This window comes from Mustelus asterias, chromosome 10 (genome assembly GCF_964213995.1).
Source record: "Mustelus asterias chromosome 10, sMusAst1.hap1.1, whole genome shotgun sequence".
Lineage (NCBI taxonomy): Eukaryota > Metazoa > Chordata > Chondrichthyes > Carcharhiniformes > Triakidae > Mustelus > Mustelus asterias.
In genome coordinates this window covers 103,870,390-103,893,603 of record NC_135810.1, presented here as the reverse complement: position 1 = coordinate 103,893,603, position 23,214 = coordinate 103,870,390, and the positions used below count along the sequence as shown (strand labels likewise).

The following is a 23,214-nucleotide window of genomic DNA, read 5'->3' as shown; positions in this document are numbered from 1 at the left end:
TTTCTAACAGGTTCAGAGATGAACTAACGGATATCTGGTCATTCTTGCAGAAAAACCCAAGCAGCCCAAAGGGCCTGGAAGAAAGGGGCAGTAATTGGTATTTTGTAAACATAAAATGGGGGATACCATTGAATTAATCACTGAACTGGTTCAAGCCAGTTGCTCACCAGATGGAGAATGACTGCACCAGCTGTTACAAATCCAAAGTTTATAAGATTGTTATGTTTAGGGACTTTTTTTTAAACTTAGTGTAAAATGGAGGAATGGAAGGGGAGGGGGGGCGTCATGTGACCTGTTCTGAACTCTGCTGATAATAAAGCTGTGTGGTTTAATTGTTAAAGATTAATGAGAAACATAGGTTGTTTTACTGAGAAGAAGGTGTAAGGTAGACACTGGCAGAAGCATCTGCACTGACAACAATTAGACTGTTAGTCTCCAAAGTCCCGAGAATGTTTTAAGAATGCCAGGTTTGTTAATAGTTATACTATAATTGTCTATTTAGTTTTAAGACAAAATGGAATTGGGAGTCTAAAGGATGGCTAATTAGCATTTCTCCCTGGATACAAGAGCTTTGTGAATCATGTTACCACAGGGCTTTGAGAGACTTTTGTAGGATCAGGTTACAGGCATCCCAAAACTCAAAGACTAGTTAAGGATCCAAGAAAGAGAGAGGGAGAGCAGCTCCAGGCAGCAAGTCTCCATGTTTCATCACACAGGAATGTGGGTGGGAGCTCTTGCTCGAAGTGAAAAGGCCAGAGGATCAGAGCAAGGCTGGAAGATTAGCCTAGTTTGAGTTAAAGATAGAATCTCTAGGAAAGACCCTCATCATGAAAGACAGCTCTGGAGTTTCCAGGCTGGGAAAGGGAAAGAGTGGAAATAAACCCACGAGAGATAAGAATCACTCTGGACAGCTTCTGGGAGAATTGAAGATCTACAGAAGGGACAGAGTGAAATGTAACTGTAGCATGGGATTCTCAATTGTGTTAAAAGTATCAGAGGAAAATTCTGTTCTGTAGTTTGAAGTGTAAGCTGCCAGCAAAAGTAGTGTTTAGTTGATGTTGCTTTTAGTTTGCTTGTTATACTAAAAGTCCTAAAATATGAAATGTTGTATCATCCTTTCGACCATCCACTGGGAGTTTGAATTTATTTATAAAGTTATCAGTCTCAATAGAGATTGTAACACAGCTCACGCAACGACAGCAACAACCAGGTGGTAAGTGGTAAGTTCAGGGGAGACCATAGAACCATAGAAAATTACAGCTCAGAAACAGGCCTTTTGGCCCTTCTTGTCTGTGCCGAACCATTTTATGCCTAGTCCCACTGACCTGCACTTGGACCATATCCCTCCACACCCCTCTCATCCATGAACCCGTCCAAGTTTTTCTTAAATGTTAAAAGTGACGTGCGGGAAAAGTTTTTCACATAGAAACATACTGCCACTGGAGGTGGTGGAAGAAGGCACGTTAGTAATGTTAACGGTGTATCTTGATAGACACATGAACGGAGGCAAACAGAGGGATAGAAACCATGTATTGGCACAGGCTTGGTGGGCCGAAGGACCTGTTCCTGTGCTGTATTGTTCTTTGTGCGTTATTCAAATGCAAAGGTTTGCTGTTGCCTCTCTTAGCAAACATCAATTAAACTGAACATTTACTCAAATGCAATGCAGACCTCATTTTATTTGACATCGGATTCAAATAGGACATCAGTCTAATTCACCTCAGGGCTAAATTAAATAAAGCAATGCAATATGGATAGAAGTAAGTATCTAAGGCTATTGATACATATATATATATATATATTTCTTTGCACATATGTACAACACTATACTGTAAAGAGGGTAGGGGGGCTGGAAAATTCTGGCCTAAGACACTTTCATAGGAACATGGAAAAAGGCAGAAGCCATTTATCCTTACAAATCTCTTCCGCCATTCAATGAAATTATGGCAAATCTGTGTCATAGAGTCATTGAGATAGATATACAGCACGGAAACAGGCCATTCGGCCCAGCAAGTCCATTCTGACCGGGTTCCCTAAACTGAACTAGTCCCTGCTTCGGGGATATGGGCCTGCTTTGGCCCATATCCCTCTAAACCTTTCCTGTCCATGAACCTGTCCAAACATCTTTTAAATGTAATTGTATCCGCCTTTCTAGGACGGCACGGTGGCACAGTGGTTAGCACTGCTGCCTCACAATGCCAGGGACTCTGGTTCGATTCTTGCGTCACTGTCTGTGCGGAGTCTGCACGTTCTCTGCATGTCTGCGTGGGTTTCCTCCGGGTGCTCTGGTTTCCTCCCATAGTCCAAAGATATGTGGGTTAGGTGGATTGGCCATGCTAAGTTGACCCCTAGTGTCAGGGGAACTAGCTAGAGTAAATGGGCAGGGTTATGGGGATAGGGCCTGGATGGGATTGTGGTCGGGGCGGACTCAATGGGCTGAATGGCCTCCTTCTGCACTGTAAGATTCTATGATCTCAATCACCCCTTCTGGCAGCTCAGTGTCTTAACTCCATGGATCTGCCTTAGCTCCATAATCCTTAATATCCTCACCTAACGAATAAGTTAATTCAGTCCCAACTGAGAAATTTTCAATTGAGCTAATCTCAAGACCTTCTGTTAGGAGAGTTCCAGATTTCCATGACTCTTTGTACTATCTAACATCATCTCCTGAACAGCCTTGCTCTAATTTTAAAATGATGCCCCCTTCTTCTGCACTCTCCTAATCTATCCACCCTATCAAATAGTTTAATCATCTGGTTAATTAAGGACCCACACACCCTCGGACATTCTCTCTTCCACCTTCTTCCGTCGGGAAAAAGATACAAAAGTCTGAAGTCATGTACCAACTGACTCAAGAACAACTTCTTCCCTGCTGCCAACAGACTTTTGAATGGACTTACCTTGCATTAAGTTGATCTTTCTCTACTCCCTAGCTATGACTGTAATGCTACATTCAGCACTCTCTCCTTGCCTTCTCTATGAACGGTATGCTTTGTCTGTGTAGCGTGCAAGAAACAATACTTTTCACTGTATGTTAACACATGTGACAATAATAAATCAAATCAAAATCAAATCAAATGGTGTTAAACTCGGATAGCATTCTGATGAATCTGAACAAGTGCCCACTCAGAAGTCCTCATTGAGGTCTGTGCCCAGAATGGCCTCGCCTTTAACAGAAGCTTCCACCTGCAGTGATGAATGGTGTGTTTTACCAGACACACTGCTCACGTACCAGAGTCCCCTCGACTAGGCTGAGACATCGACGAGAATGCCAAACAGCTTCCTCAGCTCTGCATGCAAGTGCTCACCCTCAAGTGATTATTAATCATGCCCCCAGAAACCGAGGAGAGAGATAACCCGTCAGCCCTCTATTAGTGTGTTTGGCTGATTCTGATTCAATCAGAACTGGCCTGATGAATATAAGCCATTTAGGTGCTGTCAGTCAAAGGAGGGGTGATCTAATTGGCCCCCAGCATGCCTGAGTGGAGAAATACAGTGATTTCTAAATGGTGTCAGCAGACAGTGATAACTCCCCTGGAGACAGAAGGCTCATGGAGAGGGCTGCCACACTGATACGCAGGAGATAGGATGATTAATGAATGTGTCATTCAGGTATCAGATGCACTTCAGGCGACTCGAGCTATTGTACTCGGGCTTACAATGAGGAGCTGAAGGATTTAACAATTTTCAAGATGGGGTAGGTAGGTAGAAGCTGGACAGTTAAGTACCTGGACCACAGCCAATAGCCAGACTCCTGCCCCCTTACACAACTCATCAGTGCCAGTCTTTGAGAAACCTGGCAAGTGATGAAGATGCAGGATCCCACCCTGGGAGGGGATCCATCTTTCTCTCAGCAGCCAGGAATGACAACACTGAAATAATGGGATGGTCCAGTGCACAAATCTGTCTGCAACAGCAGAACGATTGGCCACGAGACTGATTGATGCTTTAACACTGCATTACCTAACTCCATAATAATATAATTTAAATTGTACTTATCCCTTCAACTCTATTTTAATTTTGTTAATCCTCTTTTATGGGTGGGATTTTCCGGCCACGTGCGCCCCAAAACCGGAAATTCCCGCCCAAGATTCCCATTTAATTCCAGCCTCGGGTGACTGTCTGTGTGGAGTCTGCACGTTCTCCCCGTGTCTGCGTGGGTTTCCTCCGGGTGCTCCGGTTTCCTCCCACCGTCCAAAGATCTGCGGGTTAGGTGGATTGGCCGTGCTAAATTGCCCCTTAGTGCCAGGGGGATTACTGGGGTAATACGTGGAGTTACGAGGATAGGGCCTGGGTGGGATTGTTCTTGGTGCAGGCTCGATGGGCCGAATGATCTCCATCTTGGGGGGAAGGAGGGGATCAGGATATTGAATTTGGTGATCAGCCATTATCAAAATGAATGGCGGGGCAGCCTCGAAGGGCCGAATGGCCTACTCCTGCTTCTAGTTTCTATGTAGGTCATCAGACCTTTAAATGGTCTGCCAAATTTTTTGTCCCACCCACAATCTTCCCATGGCGGGAAGGACTGGAAAATCTACCCACGTTTCTTTGCAGTATTCTCTGGTGGAAGAACCAATGTGGCAAACTGCCAATAGGCCTGAACAATAGCGTGTGGGAGATGTCCGCTATGAGGTGCCTCAAGCGCCAATTCGCTGCCAACACCACATCACTTTCGGGGGTTTTCTAGGACCCCAGTGGTAAAGTAGGGTGGTATTGAGTTGGCTGTTGGGCAAGACCCCGACTCAGGAATGGGATAAGTGACCAAAGGCATGACGTGGGGCCGTGCCTGAATGGGAAGAGATTCTCCACCAGAATGACATCTGTGACTCAGGTCCAAAATGCAAGGCTGATGAACTGAAGAAGCCCGTCACATTTCGTTACTTATCTTACCTAGACTCCCCTTGTCCCTGTCCAGGAATGGGGAGGGCATAACATTCCGTCATGCCCAGAATACTGTCCGCTGTGGACATATCAGCAAACGGCTCGGTCCGGGGTCATCTTGAGCGCGCTCAAAGGTGGCATACTCAGTTCAGAGAGGCATCTTCAGCCCATAGATGGGGAAAAGGTAGCATGGGAGCATCCAGAGCTCTCATGGTGGGAGGGATGTGTGGGTTTCTACATCACACTGTCCCGGAGGCCTCAGGATGAGGTGGGCCAAGATCCACCTGGCTCATAGGCACATCCGCGATCACAATGGGGTCAAGGATTAGCGTGGAAGGATGAAAGGTCTTGGAGTGAGGGAAACCTCAACATAATTCTCCAGCAGGGCATTGTGAGGGATTTCCGCACTCACACAGAGAGAGGTCTAGGCAGTGTGGCCCAGTCAGCACCACCATCTTTAACAGGATGTGACCGAGCAACAAACAATGTGAATAAGGACAGACTCAGCCGGTGAGTTCTCGGTAGGTCTCTGGGACTGTTGGTGCATTGCACTGGGGTGTAGGGGGCGGGAGGGTGGGGGTCATACAGAGAGCTGCCCCACAGGTATGACTATTCCCAAATGAGGCGCGATGCACAGCTGAGACAGGTTATGAGCCCTTTATTCAATCAGGAAAGGTATCAATGAAGGGCACTGATGTGAGGTGAATACTGATGAATGACACTAATCGATCCTCTTGTATTATCAGCTTGGTCACAGTTCTCAAATTCCCTGGAGAAATAAGAGAGTGATTGGGTGACTGGACAGGCTTCACATGCAGGTTACAATTGTACCGTTGGCAGGTTATGCATGAGAAGCCTCAGCCCCTCCCATATCTCAAGCAGCTCTGGGTGGCAAGATGCACTATAGAAAGCATCCTTTCTGGTTGTATCACAGCTTGGTACGGCTCCTGCTCTGTCCAAGACCGCAAGAAAATACAAAGGGTCGTGAACAAGTCCATCACGCAAACCAGCCTCCCATCCACTAACTCTGTCCATACCTCCCGCTGCCCCGGAAAAGCAGCCAGCATAATTAAGGGCCCCCGGACATTCTCTCTTCCACCCTCTTCCGTCGAGAAAAAGGTACAAAAATCAGAGGTCACGTACCAACCGACTCAAGAACAGCTTCTTCCCTGCTGCCATCAGACTTGTAAATGGCCCTACTTCATATTAAGTTGATCTTTCTCTACACCATAGCTATGACAGTAACAGTACATTCTGCACTCTCTCCTTCTCTATGAACGGTATGCTTTGTTCGCGCAAGAAACAATACTTTTCACTGCATACCAATACATGTGAAAATAATAAATCAAATCAAAAAAGCTGAGGTGATCACACATTCAACAAAACCTACTGTTCAAAATGCCATCCATCGCAATCCAGCTATAAATATATATATTTATATCCAGCTATAAATATACACACACACACACAAACACACACCTACCTGTATGAGCGTTCGGAGGGACTCCACGTATGACTGTTCCGCATCTAGCAGGGTCATCATCACATGCTTTCTCATATCCTGCGTGAGAGAGGAAACAGTGTGAGGAATTATATCACCAACCAGCAAAAAAAACAGTAGCAATCCTTGTGGTTTGACTGCATTGTGCCCTCATTGCCCCTCTCTTCATTCTCTATGTACTGTTTCTTTTCCTTCATACCTTGAAATGGTTTCAGGGACACTGTCTGCATTCCAGTGAGTGTAGGGGCAGCATAGGCAAGTGTGATCCCATACAATGTCACACAAACTAAAGGGGTCGCCCCTTTAATCATCATAGATAGATAGATACCCTACAGTGCAGAAAGAGGCCATTTGGCCCATCGAGTCTGCACCGACCACAATCCCACCCAGGCCCTACCCCCATATCCCGACATATTTACCCACTAATCCCTCTAATTTACACATCTCAGGACACTAAGGGGCAATTTTGGCATGGCCAATCAACCTAACCTGCACATCTTTGGACTGTGGGAGGAAACCGGAGCACCCGGAGGAAACCCACGCAGACACGAAGAGAATGTGCAAACTCCACACAGATAGTGACCCAAGTCGGGAATTGAACCCAGGTCCCTGGAGCTGTGAAGCATCAGCGCTAACCACTGTGCTACTGTGCCGCCCGTTTAAGATGAGATAAGGAGGAATTTCTTCTCCCACAGGGCACAGTAAGAAGTCTCACAACGCCAGGGTAAAGTCCAACAGGTTTCTGTGGAATCATGAGCTTTCGGGGCGCTGCTCCTTCATGAGGTGAGTTCTCCCAGAGGGTCATTAGTGTTTGGAATTCTCTTCCTGAAAGACCAGTGGAGTATCTGGGTCATTGAATGCACTCATAGGTTGAGTTAGACAGATTTTTAGATTATGGGGGAAAGTGGAGTTAAGGCCACTATTAGATCAACCATGACCTTACTGAATGGCGGAGCAGGCTCAAGAGGCCAAATGGCCTACTCCTGCTTTGAAAAGATACAAAAGTCTGAATTCATGTACCAACCGACTCAAGAACTGCTTCTTCCCTGCTGCCATCACACTTTTGAATGGCCCTACCTTATATTAAGTTGATCTTTCTCTACACCCTAGCTATGACTGTAACACTACATTCTGCACTCTCTCCTTTCCTTCTCTATGAACGGTATGCTTTGTCTGTATAGCGCAAAAGAAACAATACTTTTCACTGTATGTTAATACATGTGACAATAATAAATCAGATCAAATCAAATCAGAAGGAAGGATCAAAACGTTAACTCTGTTTCTCTCTCCACAGATACTGCCAGACCCGCTGAGTGTATCCAGCATGTTCTGTTTTATTTCAGATTTCAAGCAGCTGCAGTATTTTGCTTTTCCTCCTACTCCTATTTCTTATGTTCTGTGAAACAGGGTTAGCAGGCAGCAATCAGGAATGAGAACCCTGTCTGATTGATCAATACAAAGGCACTGAGGTCAATTTGAGACGTCTATGGTTGCTTATAGGTTAAGATCCTCCAATCAAAACAGACCAGGGAGATCAAATTTGGACAATGTGGGGGCACAGCTGCCTCACAGCACCAGGGACCCAGGTTTGATTCCTGCCTTGGGTCACTGTCTGTACGGAGTCTGCACGTTCTCCCCGTGTCTGTGTGGGTTTCCTCTGGGTGCTCCGGTTTCCTCCCACTGTCCGAAAGACGTGCTGGTTAGGTGCATTGGTCATGCTAAATTCTCCCTCAGTGAACCCGAACAGGCGCCGGAGTGTGGTGACTATGGGATTTTCACAGTAACTTCATTGCAGCTGTATAGAACGCTGGTTAGGCCACATTTGTTGTACTGCGTCCAGTTCTGGTCGCTGCACTACCAGAAGGACGTGGAGGCGTTAGAGAGAGTGCAGAGAAGGTTTACCAGGATGTTGCCTGGTATGGAGGGTCTTAGCTATGAGGAGAGATTGGGTAGACTGGGGTTGTTCTCCTTGGAAAGACGGAGAATGAGGGGAGAACTAATAGAGGTGTACAAGATTATGAAGGGTATAGATAGGGTGAACAGTGGGAAGCTTTTTCCCAGGTCGGAGGTGACGATCACGAGGAGTCACGGGCTCAAGCTGAGAGGGGCGAAGTATAACTCAGATATCAGAGGGACGTTTTTTACACAGAGGATGGTGGGGGCCTGGAATGTGCTGCCAAGTAGGGTGGTGGAGGCAAGCACGCTGACATCGTTCAAGACTTACCTGGATAGTCACATGAGCAGCCTGGGAATGGAGGGATACAAACGATTGGTCTAGTTGGACCAAGGAGCGGCACAGGCTTGGAGGGCCGAAGGGCCTGTTTCCTGTGCTGTACTGTTCTTTGTTCTTTGTTCAGTGTTAATGTAAGCCTACTTTGTGACACTAATAAATAAACTCTACAGCTCTGCACAATAACAGGTAGTGAATTTGCCAACTGCACATCACTGAACTGAGACCTGATCCCTCATCTTAATTATATTGAAATAAAGTTTAAAGTTTATTTATTAGTCACAAGTAGGCTTACATTAACACTGTAATGAAGTTACTGTGAAAATCCCCCAGTCGCCACACTCCAGTGCCTGTTTGGGTACACTGAGGGAGAATTCAGCATGGCCAATGCACCTAACCAGCACATCTTGGAGTGTGGGAGGAAACCGGAGCACCCGGAGGAAACCCATGCAGACATGGGGCAAACGTGCAGACTCCGCACAAACACGGATCCCTGACGCTGTGAGGCAGAATGCTAACCACCAGGCCGCCCTGTGCACACCGAGGAAAGAATGGATCTGAAAGTTGACACTGGTCATAATCTATGAGCATACATTAGGATTAAAGCCTGTTGTTTTATCTAACTCCAGTTAGACACAAAGCTGATCACACACAGATTCCACATGCACCATGTGGATATACTTTCCTAATCAATCCTATTGTATGGAATTTCAAATTCTTAAAAACAGCAAGGATAACCTATATGTGACCTATAACTTAGAAAACCATATAAATTCGTTTATAAAATGGTGAAGGGGATAGATAGAGTGAACGTTCAAAGACTATTTCCTCGGGTGGATGGAGCTATTACGAAAGGGCATAACTATAGGGTTCGTGGTGGGAGATACAGGAAGGATATCAGAGGTAGGTTCTTTACGCAGAGAGTGGTTGGGGTGTGGAATGGACTGCCTGCAGTGATAGTGGAGTCAGACACTTTAGGAACATTTAAGCGGTTATTGGATAGGCACATGGAGCACACCAGGATGATGGGGAGTGGGATAGCTTGAGCTTGGTTTCAGATAAAGCTCGGCACAACATCATGGGCCGAAGGGCCTGTTCTGTGCTGTACTGTTCTATGTTCTATATCATATTGACCATCCAATATGGCTACCAATTTTATTGTTTCACTTTAAACTCAAACCAATTATTGTTTTCAAGTGTATTTGCAGTACCGACGTGCGGTGCGGTCATGCCATTACGCTGATATGTTATCTTGTACATCCATGCCTACCAAAGCAGCCAGTCTTTGAAGACTGTTACACAGGAGTTTCCAGCTTCCACTTCATTTCACCTTCTGTGGGGAGACTTCAAATCCTTTTTGAGTGGTCCACGATATTAAGTTATATAGGGCGGCATGGTGGCACAGTGGTTAGCACTGCTGCCTCACAGTTCGATTTCCGGCTTGGGTCACTGTCTGTGCGGAGTGTGCATGTTCTCCCCGTGTCTGCGTGGGTTTCCTCCCACTTATCGTCAGCCAAACTGAAGCCAAGCACCATTCTGGCTCCACGAGGCAGCGATTTGCAGATGTCGAGCTTCTCTTCAGAGATGCCCAATGTTGAAGTTAAGGCTGCAGCACAACACTGATCCAGACTCTTGTCACACTTCCCCAGGGTGCAGCACTCTAATGGTGATATAACTGGCTGAGCATCCCAAAGCATTGGGCTGAAATCCAACCACGGCAAATTGACCAAATTAATTCACTAAAAGCTGGTAATTTGTGGACTGGCATCAGAAGAGACAAACCAGAAAGCTAATGGATTGTCGCAAAAACCCAGCTGCATCACAGATGCCCTTTGGGGACTGGAACCTGCCACTTTCAGCTGATTTGATCGACATGTGACTCCAGAGCCACACCAACGTACATGACCCTTGGCACCTTCAGGGCAATAGCTGCAGCCTTGCCAGTGGCGGCCACATCCTGAGGATGAATAAAAATAATTCCGACAAAGGAAGTCCAGGCAACCACCAAAGTGCATCATGAAGACATTCCAGTTTTCCAATTGCTTCCAAACTGTCTGCCCTCCCAAAGGCACCACGGCATCTACTTGCCTTCAGTAAGTGTTTGCTTTCACACTACAGGGACGGAGTACTGAGGATTTCATTGTTTAGAATGTTCTCAATGCTGCCAGGTAAGATTTGTCATCTATTTAAACATCTTCCTGAAAAGTTGTTTTTTTAAAATTAAATTGAAGCAAAGTATGCTGACACAAAAACAGAAAATGCTGGAAAATCTCGGCAGGTCTGACAGTATCTGTGGAGAGAGAATAGAGCTCACATTTAAAACTGAGGTGAGGAGAAATTTCTTCACCCAGAGGGTGGTGAATGTGTGGGATTCACTGCCACAGAATGTAGTTGAGGCCAAAACATTGTCTGATTTCAAGAATAAATGAGATATAGCTCTTGGGGCTAAAGGGATTGAGGGATATGGGTGGGAAGGCGGGATCAGGATATTGAATTCGATGATCAGCCATGATCATAATGAATGGAGGAGCAGTTTTGAAGGGCCGAATGGCCTATTGCTGCTTCTAGTTTCTATGAGCCTTTCCAGCATTTTCTGTATTTGTTTCAGATTCCAGCATCTGCAGTATTTTGCTTTTATCAAGGTATCCTGACATTGATTTAATTAAAGATGCAGACCAATAGGAGGTGTATGTCGATTGTTCTATGATCATGTCGGCAACTCGCAGTCCCGGGTTGTGGCCAGTGTTATATTTTTAAGGTTTAAAGTTTATTTATTGGTGTCACAAGTAGGCTTATATTAACACAGCAATGAAGTTACTGTGAAAATCTCCTAGTCGCCACACTCCGGCGCCTGTTCGGGTACACTGAGAGAGAATTTAGCATGGCCAATCCACCTAACCAGCACGTCTTTCGGACTGTGGGAGGAAACCAGAGCACCCGGAGGAAACCCACTCAGACACGGGGAGAACGTGCAGACTCCGCACAGACAGTGACCCAAGCCAGGAATTGAACCCAGGTCCCTGGCGCTGTGAGGCAGCAGTGCTGACCACTGTGCCATCAGGCTGCCCTATATAAACTGAAATCCTGGACCTTTCAAAAAGGATTTGAAGTCTCCCCCGAATGCAGGTGCTGGTTCCTTCCACCACCCCCTTAGACAGCTGGTGTTCTAGATATAATATACAGAACGATTATGAATTAAATGAACTGCTGGTATCATTCCCCTGTGAGGAAGGGAATCCTTCATTGCACTGTCAGCATCAATTTACAGGAAGACAAGGAAGACAGCCTCTGGGACAAAAGCAATCTGAGGAAGGCACCTTGTGACAGAAGGGGAAAATTCGATGGGAACACCATGTACAGCGTCGCTGGGAAAGACACCGTTGTGTATGCTTCAGAACCAATCAACAACTTGATTTGACCGCAAAGAATTAAATAATGAGTAATTTGTCTTGTAGTGACTGTAAACCCGACATAACAGCATGCCTGAACAATGATGGATCGCCCAGCAGCGAGTAACCCTTTCTTCACTCAGTCTCTATTCATCTTCAGTGCACTGATCTGTCATCAGGAGAAAATACGATGAAGGTCAAGTGCTCCAGTGTGGACATTTTGTTATGTTGGATGACATCCTATAAAAGTTCCATACCGAGATAATTACCAATAACTATTACTCTGTGGTGTGTATTGCAAAATGTTAAGTGCTCCAGGAATAAGCATCGTCAACACTTCGCATCATCTCCTTAAAATGTTCCGCATAAAGCTGATGCTTTTTTAATTGTTAAATACTCACGAGATAAGGGAACATTAATTAATGGGGCTGCATTTCCGTCCGCTCCCACTGGCCCAGCCCCAACCCTACTCCTTCGTCTCAATTTTATTTCCACCATTTTTTCTTTCAAAATGTCAGTTGAACCAGAATGAAGAAAAAGACTCTTAAACGGACTGGAATTGGGCTCCAGTATTGCTCTGTAGATTGATTCTGTGCGGGTTAGGTTGATTGGCCATGCTAAATTGCCCCTTAGTGTCCCGGGATGTGTAGGTGAGAGGGATTAGCGGGGTAAAATGTGTGGGGTTGTGGGGATAGGACCTGGGGTGGGATCGCGGTCGGTGCAGACTCGATGGGCCGAATGGCCTCCTTCTGCACTGGAGGGTTTCCAAGATTCTATAAGGATGTCACAAATGCACATCCATTTTGGGACGAGTTCTTTTTTTTATAAATACGTGTTGTCAACAGCTCTTCAATAACTGAACAATAATTAGTTTTCAATTCATTAACCAGGCAATGGCTGAAAAAATGTAATTTGAACAATCTCTGCCTCATTTGGAGCACTTGCTGTTTTGTTCCAATGAACATCATGTGTTAATGTTAACGGGTTAATGTCACAATAAACGAAGCCTCAGCTCCAAATATTTGAATAATGATTTTAATAGCCAACACAATATTCCATTGCAAAAGTAATCAACTTTTGGACCCAATGAGTCCCTCTTTAAATGAGGTCCATGGAAATCCTGATCCTGTATTTTGGCAAATGGGTTTGTGTGCTTATCGGCATTAATTGCTGATTGGGAAACCTAAGCCTTGTTGGACGGATTATGAATCCAGGATACAGTTGATTTATAAAATCTTTTTTTATTAACCTGTTGCCACTGTGTGCCTTTTACAGCTTTCCAAATTATATTTCCATTTTATTTTACAGATGTTTCATCCACATTAACTGGAGCATTGCAGGCTAATACTGTGAAGTGGGACAATCCTGAATTGAAACCATATTCGGAAAATGCGCAACCTATGGTATAACTGAGACACGATGTGGAGATGCCGGCGTTGGACTGGGGTAAGCACAGTAAGAAGTCTCACAACACCAGGTTAAAGTCCAACAGGTTTACCAAATAAACCTGTTGGACTTTAACCTGGTGTTGTGAGACTTCTTACATAACTGAGACACTACAGACTGTGGGGCCTCATGGTTCAATCGGCAAATTTGGCCCTGATTTCCTTCTCTAATCAGAGGAGAGTTGGTTCCAGATGGTGGCTCAAACAATGACAACTTATATTTCTATTCCTATTCGTTCGTGTGTGTCGCTGGCTGGCCAGCATTTATTGCCCATCTCTAGTTGCCCAAGGGCAGTTGAGAGTCAACCACATTGCTGTGGTTCTGGAATCACATGTAGGCCAGACCGGGTAAGGACGGCAGATTCCTTCCCTAAAGGACACAGTTGCATCTTTTGAGGTAAGAAACGTCCAAAGCATGTCACAAAAGCACTTTACAACAAAACATGCCACCGACCTACACAAAGAGATCCAGGGGAAGATTACCTCAAGGAGGTAGATTTTAAGGAGTGTCTTAAGGGAGGAAAGCAAGATAGAAAGGCGGAGAGGTGTAAGGAAGGAATTCCAGAGCTTGGGGCCTAGGCAACTGAAGGCAAGCCCAACTGATGGTGAAGTGATTGAAATCGGGGAATGCTCAAAAGGCCAGAATTGGAGGAGTGCCGATATCTCGGAGGGTTGAGGGGCTGGAGAAGATGACAGAAATGGGGAGAAGTGAGGTCAGGGGGGATTTGGGAATTTTAAAATCAAAATGTTGCTTGATCAGGAGCCAGTGTAGGCAGGTGAGAACAGAGGTGATAGGAGAACAGGACGTGGTGTCAGTTAAGACACAGGCAGCAGAGGTTTGGATGACCACAATATGGAGGGTAGGATGTGAGTGATCAGACAGGAGAGTGTCAATTCTGGAGATGACAAAGGCCTGGATGAGGATTTCAGCAGCAGATGAGCTGAGGAAGTGACGAAGTAGGTCGAAGCAGCTCGAAATACAGGTCTTCATAATGATATTAGTGCGTGTTCAGGAGCTCACCTCAACATTAATTGAAATTTATTTATACCCCTTTGAAAGTAATGGAAGATCCCAAGGTGCTTCACAGGAGTTATATAAAATTAAGTATGACACCCAACCACATGAGGGGATATTAGGTCAGGTGACCTAAAGCTTGGTCAAGGAGGCAGGTTTTAAGAAGATCCAGCAACATTAGGATTTTAAAATTCTCAAAAATCCCCCCCCCCCGCTCAATGGTCTCACTTCTCTGTATTTCTGTCATCTTCCCCAGCCTCTCCGAGATATCTGCACTCCTCCCATTCTGACCTTTATAGCATCCTCGATTTCAATCACTCCACCTAAAGGGGGAAGGCAAGGTGGGGAGATGTAGGGAGGGAATTCCAGAGCCTGGGGCCTAGGTAACTGAAGGCACCAATGGTGGAGAGGGCAGAATTAGAGGAGCAGAGGTAGGTCAAGGGTTGTGGGGCTGGAGGAGATTACAGAGATAGAGAGGAGCAGGGGCCATCGAGGGATTTGAAAACAAGGAAGAAAATTTTAAAATCAATACTTTTTTTATTCATTCGTGGAACGTGGGCTGGTCAGCATTTATTGCCCATCCCTAATTGCCCTTATTCAGAAAGCAGTTCAGAGTCAATCATGTTGCTGTGGCTCTGGAGCCACATGTAGGCCACACCGGGTAAGGGTGGCAGATTTCCTTCCCTAAAGGCCATTAGTGAATCAGATGGGCTTTTTCTGATAAAGATTTCATAGTCATCAGTCGATTCGTAATTCCAAACAAATTCCACCATCTGTTGTGCCGGGATTCAAATCCAGGTCCCCAAAACATTAGTTGTGTAACTGGATTAGTGGTCTAGCGATAATACCACTAGGCCATTGAATGGAAGTCAATGTAAGTCTGCTTTACAAGGTGATAGGGGTATGGAACAGGTTAAGACAGAGTTAGGGGAACTTGGATCACGTCACGTTTTGGAAGGGTGGGAGGTGGGAGACCAGCCAGGAGTCCATTGGAATGGTTGAATCTAGAGGTAACAAAGGATTGAATGAGGATCTCAATAGAAGATGATCCACGACAGGGGTGAAGTCAATCAAAGTTGTGGAGGTAGAAACAGGCAGTCTGAGTGATGGCACAAACATGCGAGGTCATACATGACACCAAGGTTGGAAACGGTCTGATTTCGTATCAGTGATTTAGCAGGGGGAGGGATGGAGTCAGGAACCAGGGAACGGAGTGTGGAAAAACAATGGCTTCAATCTTTCCAATATTTAATTGGAGGAAACTTCTGTTCATCCAATATTGGATGTCAGCTAAGCAGTCTGGAAATTTATACTGAAGAGTCAGGGGAGGCGGTGGTGAGGGAGAACTGGATTGTCATCAGCAGTTGGTGAAAACTAACTGTGTTTTCCAATGATGTAGCCCGGGGCAGCATGTAGAAATAAGAGGGAAACAAGTGGAAATTAGTGGGGGACATCAGAGGTCAAGGTGTGGGTGCAGAAGGTGAAGCCATTGCAAGTGATACTGTAGCTATGATTAGATAGAAAAGAACGGAACCAGATGAGAGAGGAGAGACGCTGGAGGAGGATGGGTAAGGTTACCTGTGTCAAAGATTGCAGAAAGGTCGAGGAGGACAAGGATGGAACATTTTGCCTTTGTCACAGTCACAAAGGATGTCATTTGTGACTTTAGCAGGAGCTGTTTCAGTGTTGTGGGAGGGGCAGAAACCTGATTGGAGGGATTGAAAAAGTGTTCAGCATCTAGAATGCACTGTCTGAGGGCGTAGTGGAGGCAGGTTCAATCAGAGCTTTTCAAATGAATTGGATGATTATTTGAAGAGAAAAAAAATTGCAAGACAATGCTTAAAAGTCAGAGGAGTGGGATAAACTGATTTGTTCTTTCAGAGAGCTGGCATGGGCACAATGGGTTTGGGAAGTGACAACACATTCGACTAGTCTGGAGAGGAAAGGAAGTCATGATGTGGAAATGCCGGCATTGGACTCGGGTAAACACAGTAAGGAGTCTAACAACACCAGGTTAAAGTCCAACAGGTTTATTTGGTAGCAAACGCCACTAGCTTTCGGAGCGTGCTGCTCCTTCGTCAGATGGAATGGAAATCTGCTCTCAAACTGTTTGAGAGCAGATTTCCACTCCATCTGATGAAGGAGCAGCGTTCCGAAAGCTAGAGGCATTTGCTACCAAATAAACCTGTTGGACTTTAACCTGGTGTTGTTAGACTCCTTACTGAGGAAAGGAAGGTCAGAGACGGGACGCTAGCTTGTAAGGACAATGGAGCCATGGATTGGGTATATGAGGAGAGGTCTGATGATGGCAGATTTAAAAGCGAGCGGGACATCACCTGAACAGACAGAACCGTTAACATATCAGCTAACATAGATACCAGAAGGAGGTTAATACCAAAGATGATGGGTAGCAGAGGTAGTTGGTACAGGAGGGTGATTGAGATGAGTACAGGAGCAATTATATTCCAGCGTGGGTTAGTGTGTTGAGGAAAGGAAAATAGCCAACACGGAGCCTTGAGCATTGTTTCCCTTACCGTGTCTAAACTTCCCTTCCCCTGGCGAGGTTAATCCTTGGCATGCTCCTGGGTTCTGGAAAATTGCTCCACTACTTTACAAGGTGAAATTGTACAATAAAGAATAAGTGGATCCAGTTAAAACAAGCTGCTTGGAAAACCTCTTAATCCACTTCTTGGATCACAAGTGGAGGCCCTCTTGGCATCCTCCAAACAATGCATTCTGGAGATCTTTTACCGTCCCTTTTGTATTTGTTCAACGTTGATGGGGCATTCTCGGGATTTCATCACATTCGATGGAGCATCCCAGATCAACCCAGGAGGGCATCTGTCTCCTGAGATTGTGCGATGGGAAGAGGGAGTCCCCAAGAGTAACAGATATACAGATAACAAAAAGAACTGATTCCCCCTCCATTCTGTACCATCACCCTGAAATGGTAAAGGAAAATATTTTTGAGTGGCACCACCTTATGGGCTGATTTGTCCTTAGGCTTCACCTCTTGGAGTGGCAGAGTGTGGCCTGGGAGTGCCAATGCCTACATGGGTCAGGTGTCACCACACCGTTATAGGCACGGGCATGGGCACCGAGCAGAATGACAACTTACCAAAGCAAGGCAGTTACGGTGAACTTATATGAAACACTGGCTCAACTTCAACTGGGGCATGGTGTCCGATTCTGGGCACCGCTCTTTAGGAAGAATCTGAAGGTATTAGGGAGAGGGAGGAGGAAACATTTATGAGGATAGTTCCAGGACTTCACTTACATGGATAGATTGGAGCATCTGGGATTGTTCTCTTCAGAGGATGAGAAGATTGAGAGGGGATTTGGTCGCGGTGTTCAAAGTCTTGAGGGGTCTCAGCAGAGAAGGGAAGGAGAAGTCGTTTCCATTGGTAGAAGGCTGGGGAACGGGGCAACACTGATTTGAGGTAAATGGCAAAAAAACCAAAGCTGACATGAAAAGAAACTTTTTTTTTAAGCAGGCAAGTGTTCAGAATCTAGACTGTCTGAGAGCAGAGTGGAGGCAGGTTCAATCAGAGCTTTCCAAGTGAATTGGATGACTATTTGAAGAGAAAGTAATTGCAAGGCAATGCATAAAGGGCAGAGGAGTGGGATGAACTGATTTGTTCTCACAGAGAGCCGGCATAGACACAATGGGATGAATGGCTTCATTCTAAGCTGCAACCTTTCTAAGATTCCGCGGTTATTAAATGATCCTGTTTCCAGGACATGGGATGGGTTTGGCAGCAGCCAAATTAAAATTGAAGCCAAAGAGTGCAAATAAAAGATAGTTTTAAAAAAAAGTGACCCCACTGAGAAACTTGATACGGTGAATAGGCCCAGTTGGAACTGATGGAATCTGCTGATCAGTTATCATGAAATGGGCAATTGCTTCAGTGACAGTGTGAGCAGATATCAACAGAGGTCAAGGGAGAAGTGAAATCAGAGGCTGGATAGGCTGGGACTGTTTTTCTCTGGAGCGTAGGAGGCTGAGGGGTGATCTTATAGAGGTCTATAAAATAATGAGGGGCATAGATCAGCTAGATAGTCAATATCTTTTCCCAAAGGTAGGGGGAGTCTAAGGTTTAAGGTGAGAGGGGAGAGATACAAAAGTGTCCAGAGGGGCAATTTTTTCACACAGAGGGTGGCGTGTCTGGAACAAGCTGCCAGAGGTAGTAGTAGAGGCGGGTACCATTTTGTCATTAAAAAGCATTTAGACAGTTACATGGGTACGATGGGTATAGAGGGATGTGGGCCAAATGCAGGCAATTGGGACTAGCTTAGGGGTTTAAAAACAAAGGACGGCATGGACAAGTTGGGCCGAAGGGCCTGTTTCCATGCTGTAAACCTCTGACTCTATGGTTCTGAGCTAAACCTGTTAAAGAACCCTCCCACTGTTGACCTTCCAGTCCTGCCAATCATCTCCCAGCAGCGATTTTTAGAATGACATTAATCAAATTCTTCAAGGATGTTATTTGTCTTTCCGCCCTGTAGGAGTCTGAATCATGCCTAGATACCAACTGTTCTTTTACACAGCTAATGATGCTGTCAATTTTCTCAGTTACACAGCAGCTCAGCCTGTGGCCCTCCAAAGGTAAAACTGCAGGTTCCTGATGGCCAATGATGGTCCTCTCCTAGTGGCTCTAGACCCACAACATGACCTCTGCAGGCCTCCTGGCAAGGTGATTTTCTGCCCTCTCCCCTCCCACTGGCCCTGTGACTGACGGGCGAGCTGCCTCCTCTCGGGCCCTGACTGGTGTTGGTAACATGCCAATGAGGACAGTGCCCGATATTTGCAATGGTTCAGCTCCTGGTCTCTTGAGGAACATGCCGCATGCGCTGGACCCACACCACAAGCACACCCTGGCCACAATTCGACTTTCTAGGCTATTATAGGTGGCACGGTGGCACAGTGGTTAGCTCTGCTGCCTCACAGCACCAGGAACCTGGGTTCAATTCTGGCCTTGGGTGACTGTCTGTGTGGAGTTTGCACATTCTCCTCATGTCTGCGTGGGTTTCCTCTCACAGTCCAAAGATGTGCAGGGGGATTGGCTGTGCTAAATTGCCTATTAGTGTCCCAAGATGTATCGGTTAGGAGGATTAGTCGGGTAAATCCATGGGGTTGCAAGGATAGGGCCTGGGTAAAATGCTCTGTCAGAGAGTCAGTGCAGATCTAATAGGCCGAATGGCCTTCTTCTGCACAGTAAGGATAATATGATTCTATGATGTGCTTGTTTATCAGTCTCATTCTTTATTATCCTCATTAAGTTTGTAAATCACAGAAACCATTCTTCAGAGTACAGAGGTAATCTGAGTCTTGCCATTGGCTAAACTCTGTTGTATTAAATGTGGAAACTAGATCAAGATTCCTGTCCCTGATCAATATCCCTGAAGCATGCGAGAAATGCCAGTTTGGCAACATTGACTTGGCTTTGATGCAGTCACCAAATAGCCCGTTGATGCATTGAGGTTGTCCGATACCCGCGGCAGGAATCACTAACTTCAGGAGAGGAGTACATAGACAGATACTATCCCCTGGACCATTTGGCTTGTAGGCTGTCCTCACCTGCTCTCTCAGGTGAACATAAAAGAGCCCCTGGCTCTATTTCAAAGGAGAGCAAGTGACTTCTCCTTGGAGCCCTTGCCAATCTCTGTCCCTCAATGAACATCACTAAACCAGATTGCTGGCTGTGGCATCTTACTTTGCGCAACTTGGCTGCCATGTTTCCAACACTAAAATAGTTATTACACTACAAAAGTGCTGTAGATTGGCTGATTAGAGGTTGTAAAAGGTGCTATTTTAATGTCGTTTATTCCTTTCATTGTTCTGGACTCAACAGAATGGTCTCATCGGCACGGTGGCACAGTGGTTAGCACTGCTGCCTCACAGTGCGAGGGACCCAGGTTTGATTCCCAAATTGGGTCACTGTCTGTGTGGCGTTTGCATGTTCTCCCCGTGTCTGCATGGGTTTCCTCTGGGTGGCTCCGGTTTCCTCCCACAGTCCAAAGATGTGTGGGTTAGGATGATTGGCCATCATAAATTGCCCCTTCGTGTCAGGGGGATTAACAGGGTATATATGTGGGGTTACGAGGATAGGGCCTGGGTGGGATTGTGGTGGGTGCAGACTCGATGGGCCGAATGGCCTCTTTCTGCACTGTAGGAATCCTGTGATTCTATGATTGTTGACTGGCAGATGTCCCGCCTGTAATGTGAATTCTTGCAAACAAATCCATCCTGCCCAAAATCTCAAAGAATGTTGGAAAATCTCTCTACATTTCTGAACCTTACAGTATGCACTGTTGGTCATGAATCCAAAGATATAATCCAAGCTTAAGCCAAGCTACAGTTACACAAATGATTGTCTGGACACACCTGGCCCAAGATTTCATGTAAACTTAGATTTTACACACATCTTTCCTCTGCTTAACTTCAATTTTAACAACACATCACGGGTTAGTTTAAACATCTAACTCACTGACCCACTCTCACCATAAACACTGGCGAATAAAAATTAAATTAAATTGTCAGATTGAGGAAGTAACTAAAACAAGGCCTTTCCTGGCGCTTAGCAGCATGATCATGTGCCAGAGAACTTGAAATATATTCATGCAACAGAGCTGGGAATTCAAGTCACCTCCGTAATATTGGCCAGGCTAAATTAACCTTGGTGTCAGGGGGATTAACAGGATAAATATATGGGATTAGGGGGATAGAGCCTGGCTGGGATTGTGGTCGGTGCAGACTCGATGGGCTGAATGGCCTCCTACTGCACTGTTGGGATTTTATGATTCTATATGTTCTCAAATGCACTATTGCCCCAGTTGGACCAGCTCACAATATCCAATTTTGATGTGAAAATATATTCCGCTTAATAACTTAAAGTTTATTTATTAGTCAGAAGTAGGCTTACATTAACACTGTAATGAAGTTACTGTGAAAATCCCCCTAGTCGCCACCCTCCAGCGCCTGTTCGGGTACACTGAGGGAGAACTTAGTATGGCCAAAGCACGTAATCAGCAAGTCTTTCGGGCTGTGGGAGGAAAATGGAGGAAACCCACGCAGACACAGGGAGAACGTGCAAACTCCACACAGACAGTGACCCAAGCCGGGAATCGAACCCGGGTCCCTGGTGCTGTGAGGCAGCAGTGCTAACCACTGTGCCGCCCCCGTGCTTAACAACAGTCATGAAGGGCAGCTGTACAATTAGCAATGATTCTGAGCAACCTCTTGTTATCCTGTTTGATGTCGTTGACTGTTAAACTCTGTGCCTGATATGGATGATGTTGAGTGATAAGAGGCATCGGGTAATGTTCTCCCGAATTGAGACTAAGTGCCCACGCGAGCAGGAAAACTGGAGTGTTTCCCACTGGCGCTGGGAGCATCTCTCAGGTGGGATTCACATGCCTGATGGAAGCACATTCATGCATCCCGAGCAACCTGCCGGACAGACTCACTGAGTCATAGAGTCATAGAGGTTTACAGCATGGAAACAGGCCCTTCGGCCCAACATGTCCATGCCGCCCTTTTTTTTAAACCCCTAAGCTAGTCACAATTGCCCGCATTTGGTCCATATCCCTCTATACCCATCGTACCCATGTAACTGTCTAAATGCTTTTTAAAAGACAAAATTGTACCCGCCACTACTACTACCTCTGGCAGCTTGTTCCAGACACTCACCATCCTCTGTGTGAAAAAATTGCCCCTCTGGACCCTTTTGTATTTCTCCCCTCTCACCTTAAACCTATGCCCTCTAGTTTTAGACTCCGCTACCTTTGGGAAAAGATATTGACTATCTAGCTGATCTGTGCCCCTCATTATTTTATAGACTTCTATAAGATCACCCCTCAGCCTTCTAGCTCCAGAGAGAAAAGTCCTAGTCAATCCATCAAGTCCCGGTAGCATCCTAGTAAATCTTTTCTGCACCCTTTCTAGTTTAATAATATCCTTTCTATAATAGGGTGACCAGAACTGTATACAGTATTCCAAGTGTGGCCTTACCAATGTCTTGTACAGCTTCAACAAGACATCCCAACTCCTGTATTCAATGTTTTGACCGATGAAACCAAGCATGCTGAATGCCTTCTTCACCACTCTGTCCACCTGTGTCTCCACTTTCAAGGAGCTATGAACATGTACCCCTAGATCTCTTTGTTTTGTAACTCTCCCCAACACCCTACCATTAACTGAGTAAGTCCTGCCCTGGTTCAATCTACTAAAATGCATCACTTCGCATTTATCTAAATTAAACTCCATCTGCCATTTGTCAGCCCACTGGCCCAATTGATCAAGATCCTGTTGCAATCGGAGATAACTTGCTTCACTGTCCACTATGCCACCAATCTTGGTATCATGTGCAAACTTACTAACCATGCCTCCTATATTCTCATCCAAATCATTAATATAAATGACAAGTAACAGTGGACCCAGCACTGATCCCTGAGGCACACCGCTGGTCACAGGCCTCCAGTTTGAAAAACAACCCTCTAAAACCATCCTCTGGCTTCTGTCAAGAAGCCAATTTTGTATTCATTTAGATACCTCACCCTGGATCCCGTGAGATTTAACATTATGCAACAACCTACCGTGCGGTACCTTGTCAAAGGCCTTGCTAAAGTCCATGTAGACAACATCAACTGCACTGCCCTCATCTACCTTCTTGATTACCCCTTCAAAAAACTCAATCAAATTTGTGAGACATGATTTTCCACTCACAAAGCCATGCTGACTGTCCCTAATCAGT

At 45.6% G+C, this 23,214-nt stretch overlaps 1 protein-coding gene across 1 annotated transcript in view; it reads right to left on the bottom strand.

The window, feature by feature from the left end:
* Positions 1–23,214, bottom strand: part of arhgef17 (Rho guanine nucleotide exchange factor (GEF) 17) — a 464,629-nt gene that overhangs the window by 169,446 nt on the left and 271,969 nt on the right. The window contains exon 2 of the mRNA XM_078221461.1: positions 6,365–6,442. Within this exon, the coding sequence (XP_078077587.1) occupies positions 6,365–6,442 (78 nt within the window). The remainder of the gene's footprint in view (positions 1–6,364; positions 6,443–23,214) is intronic.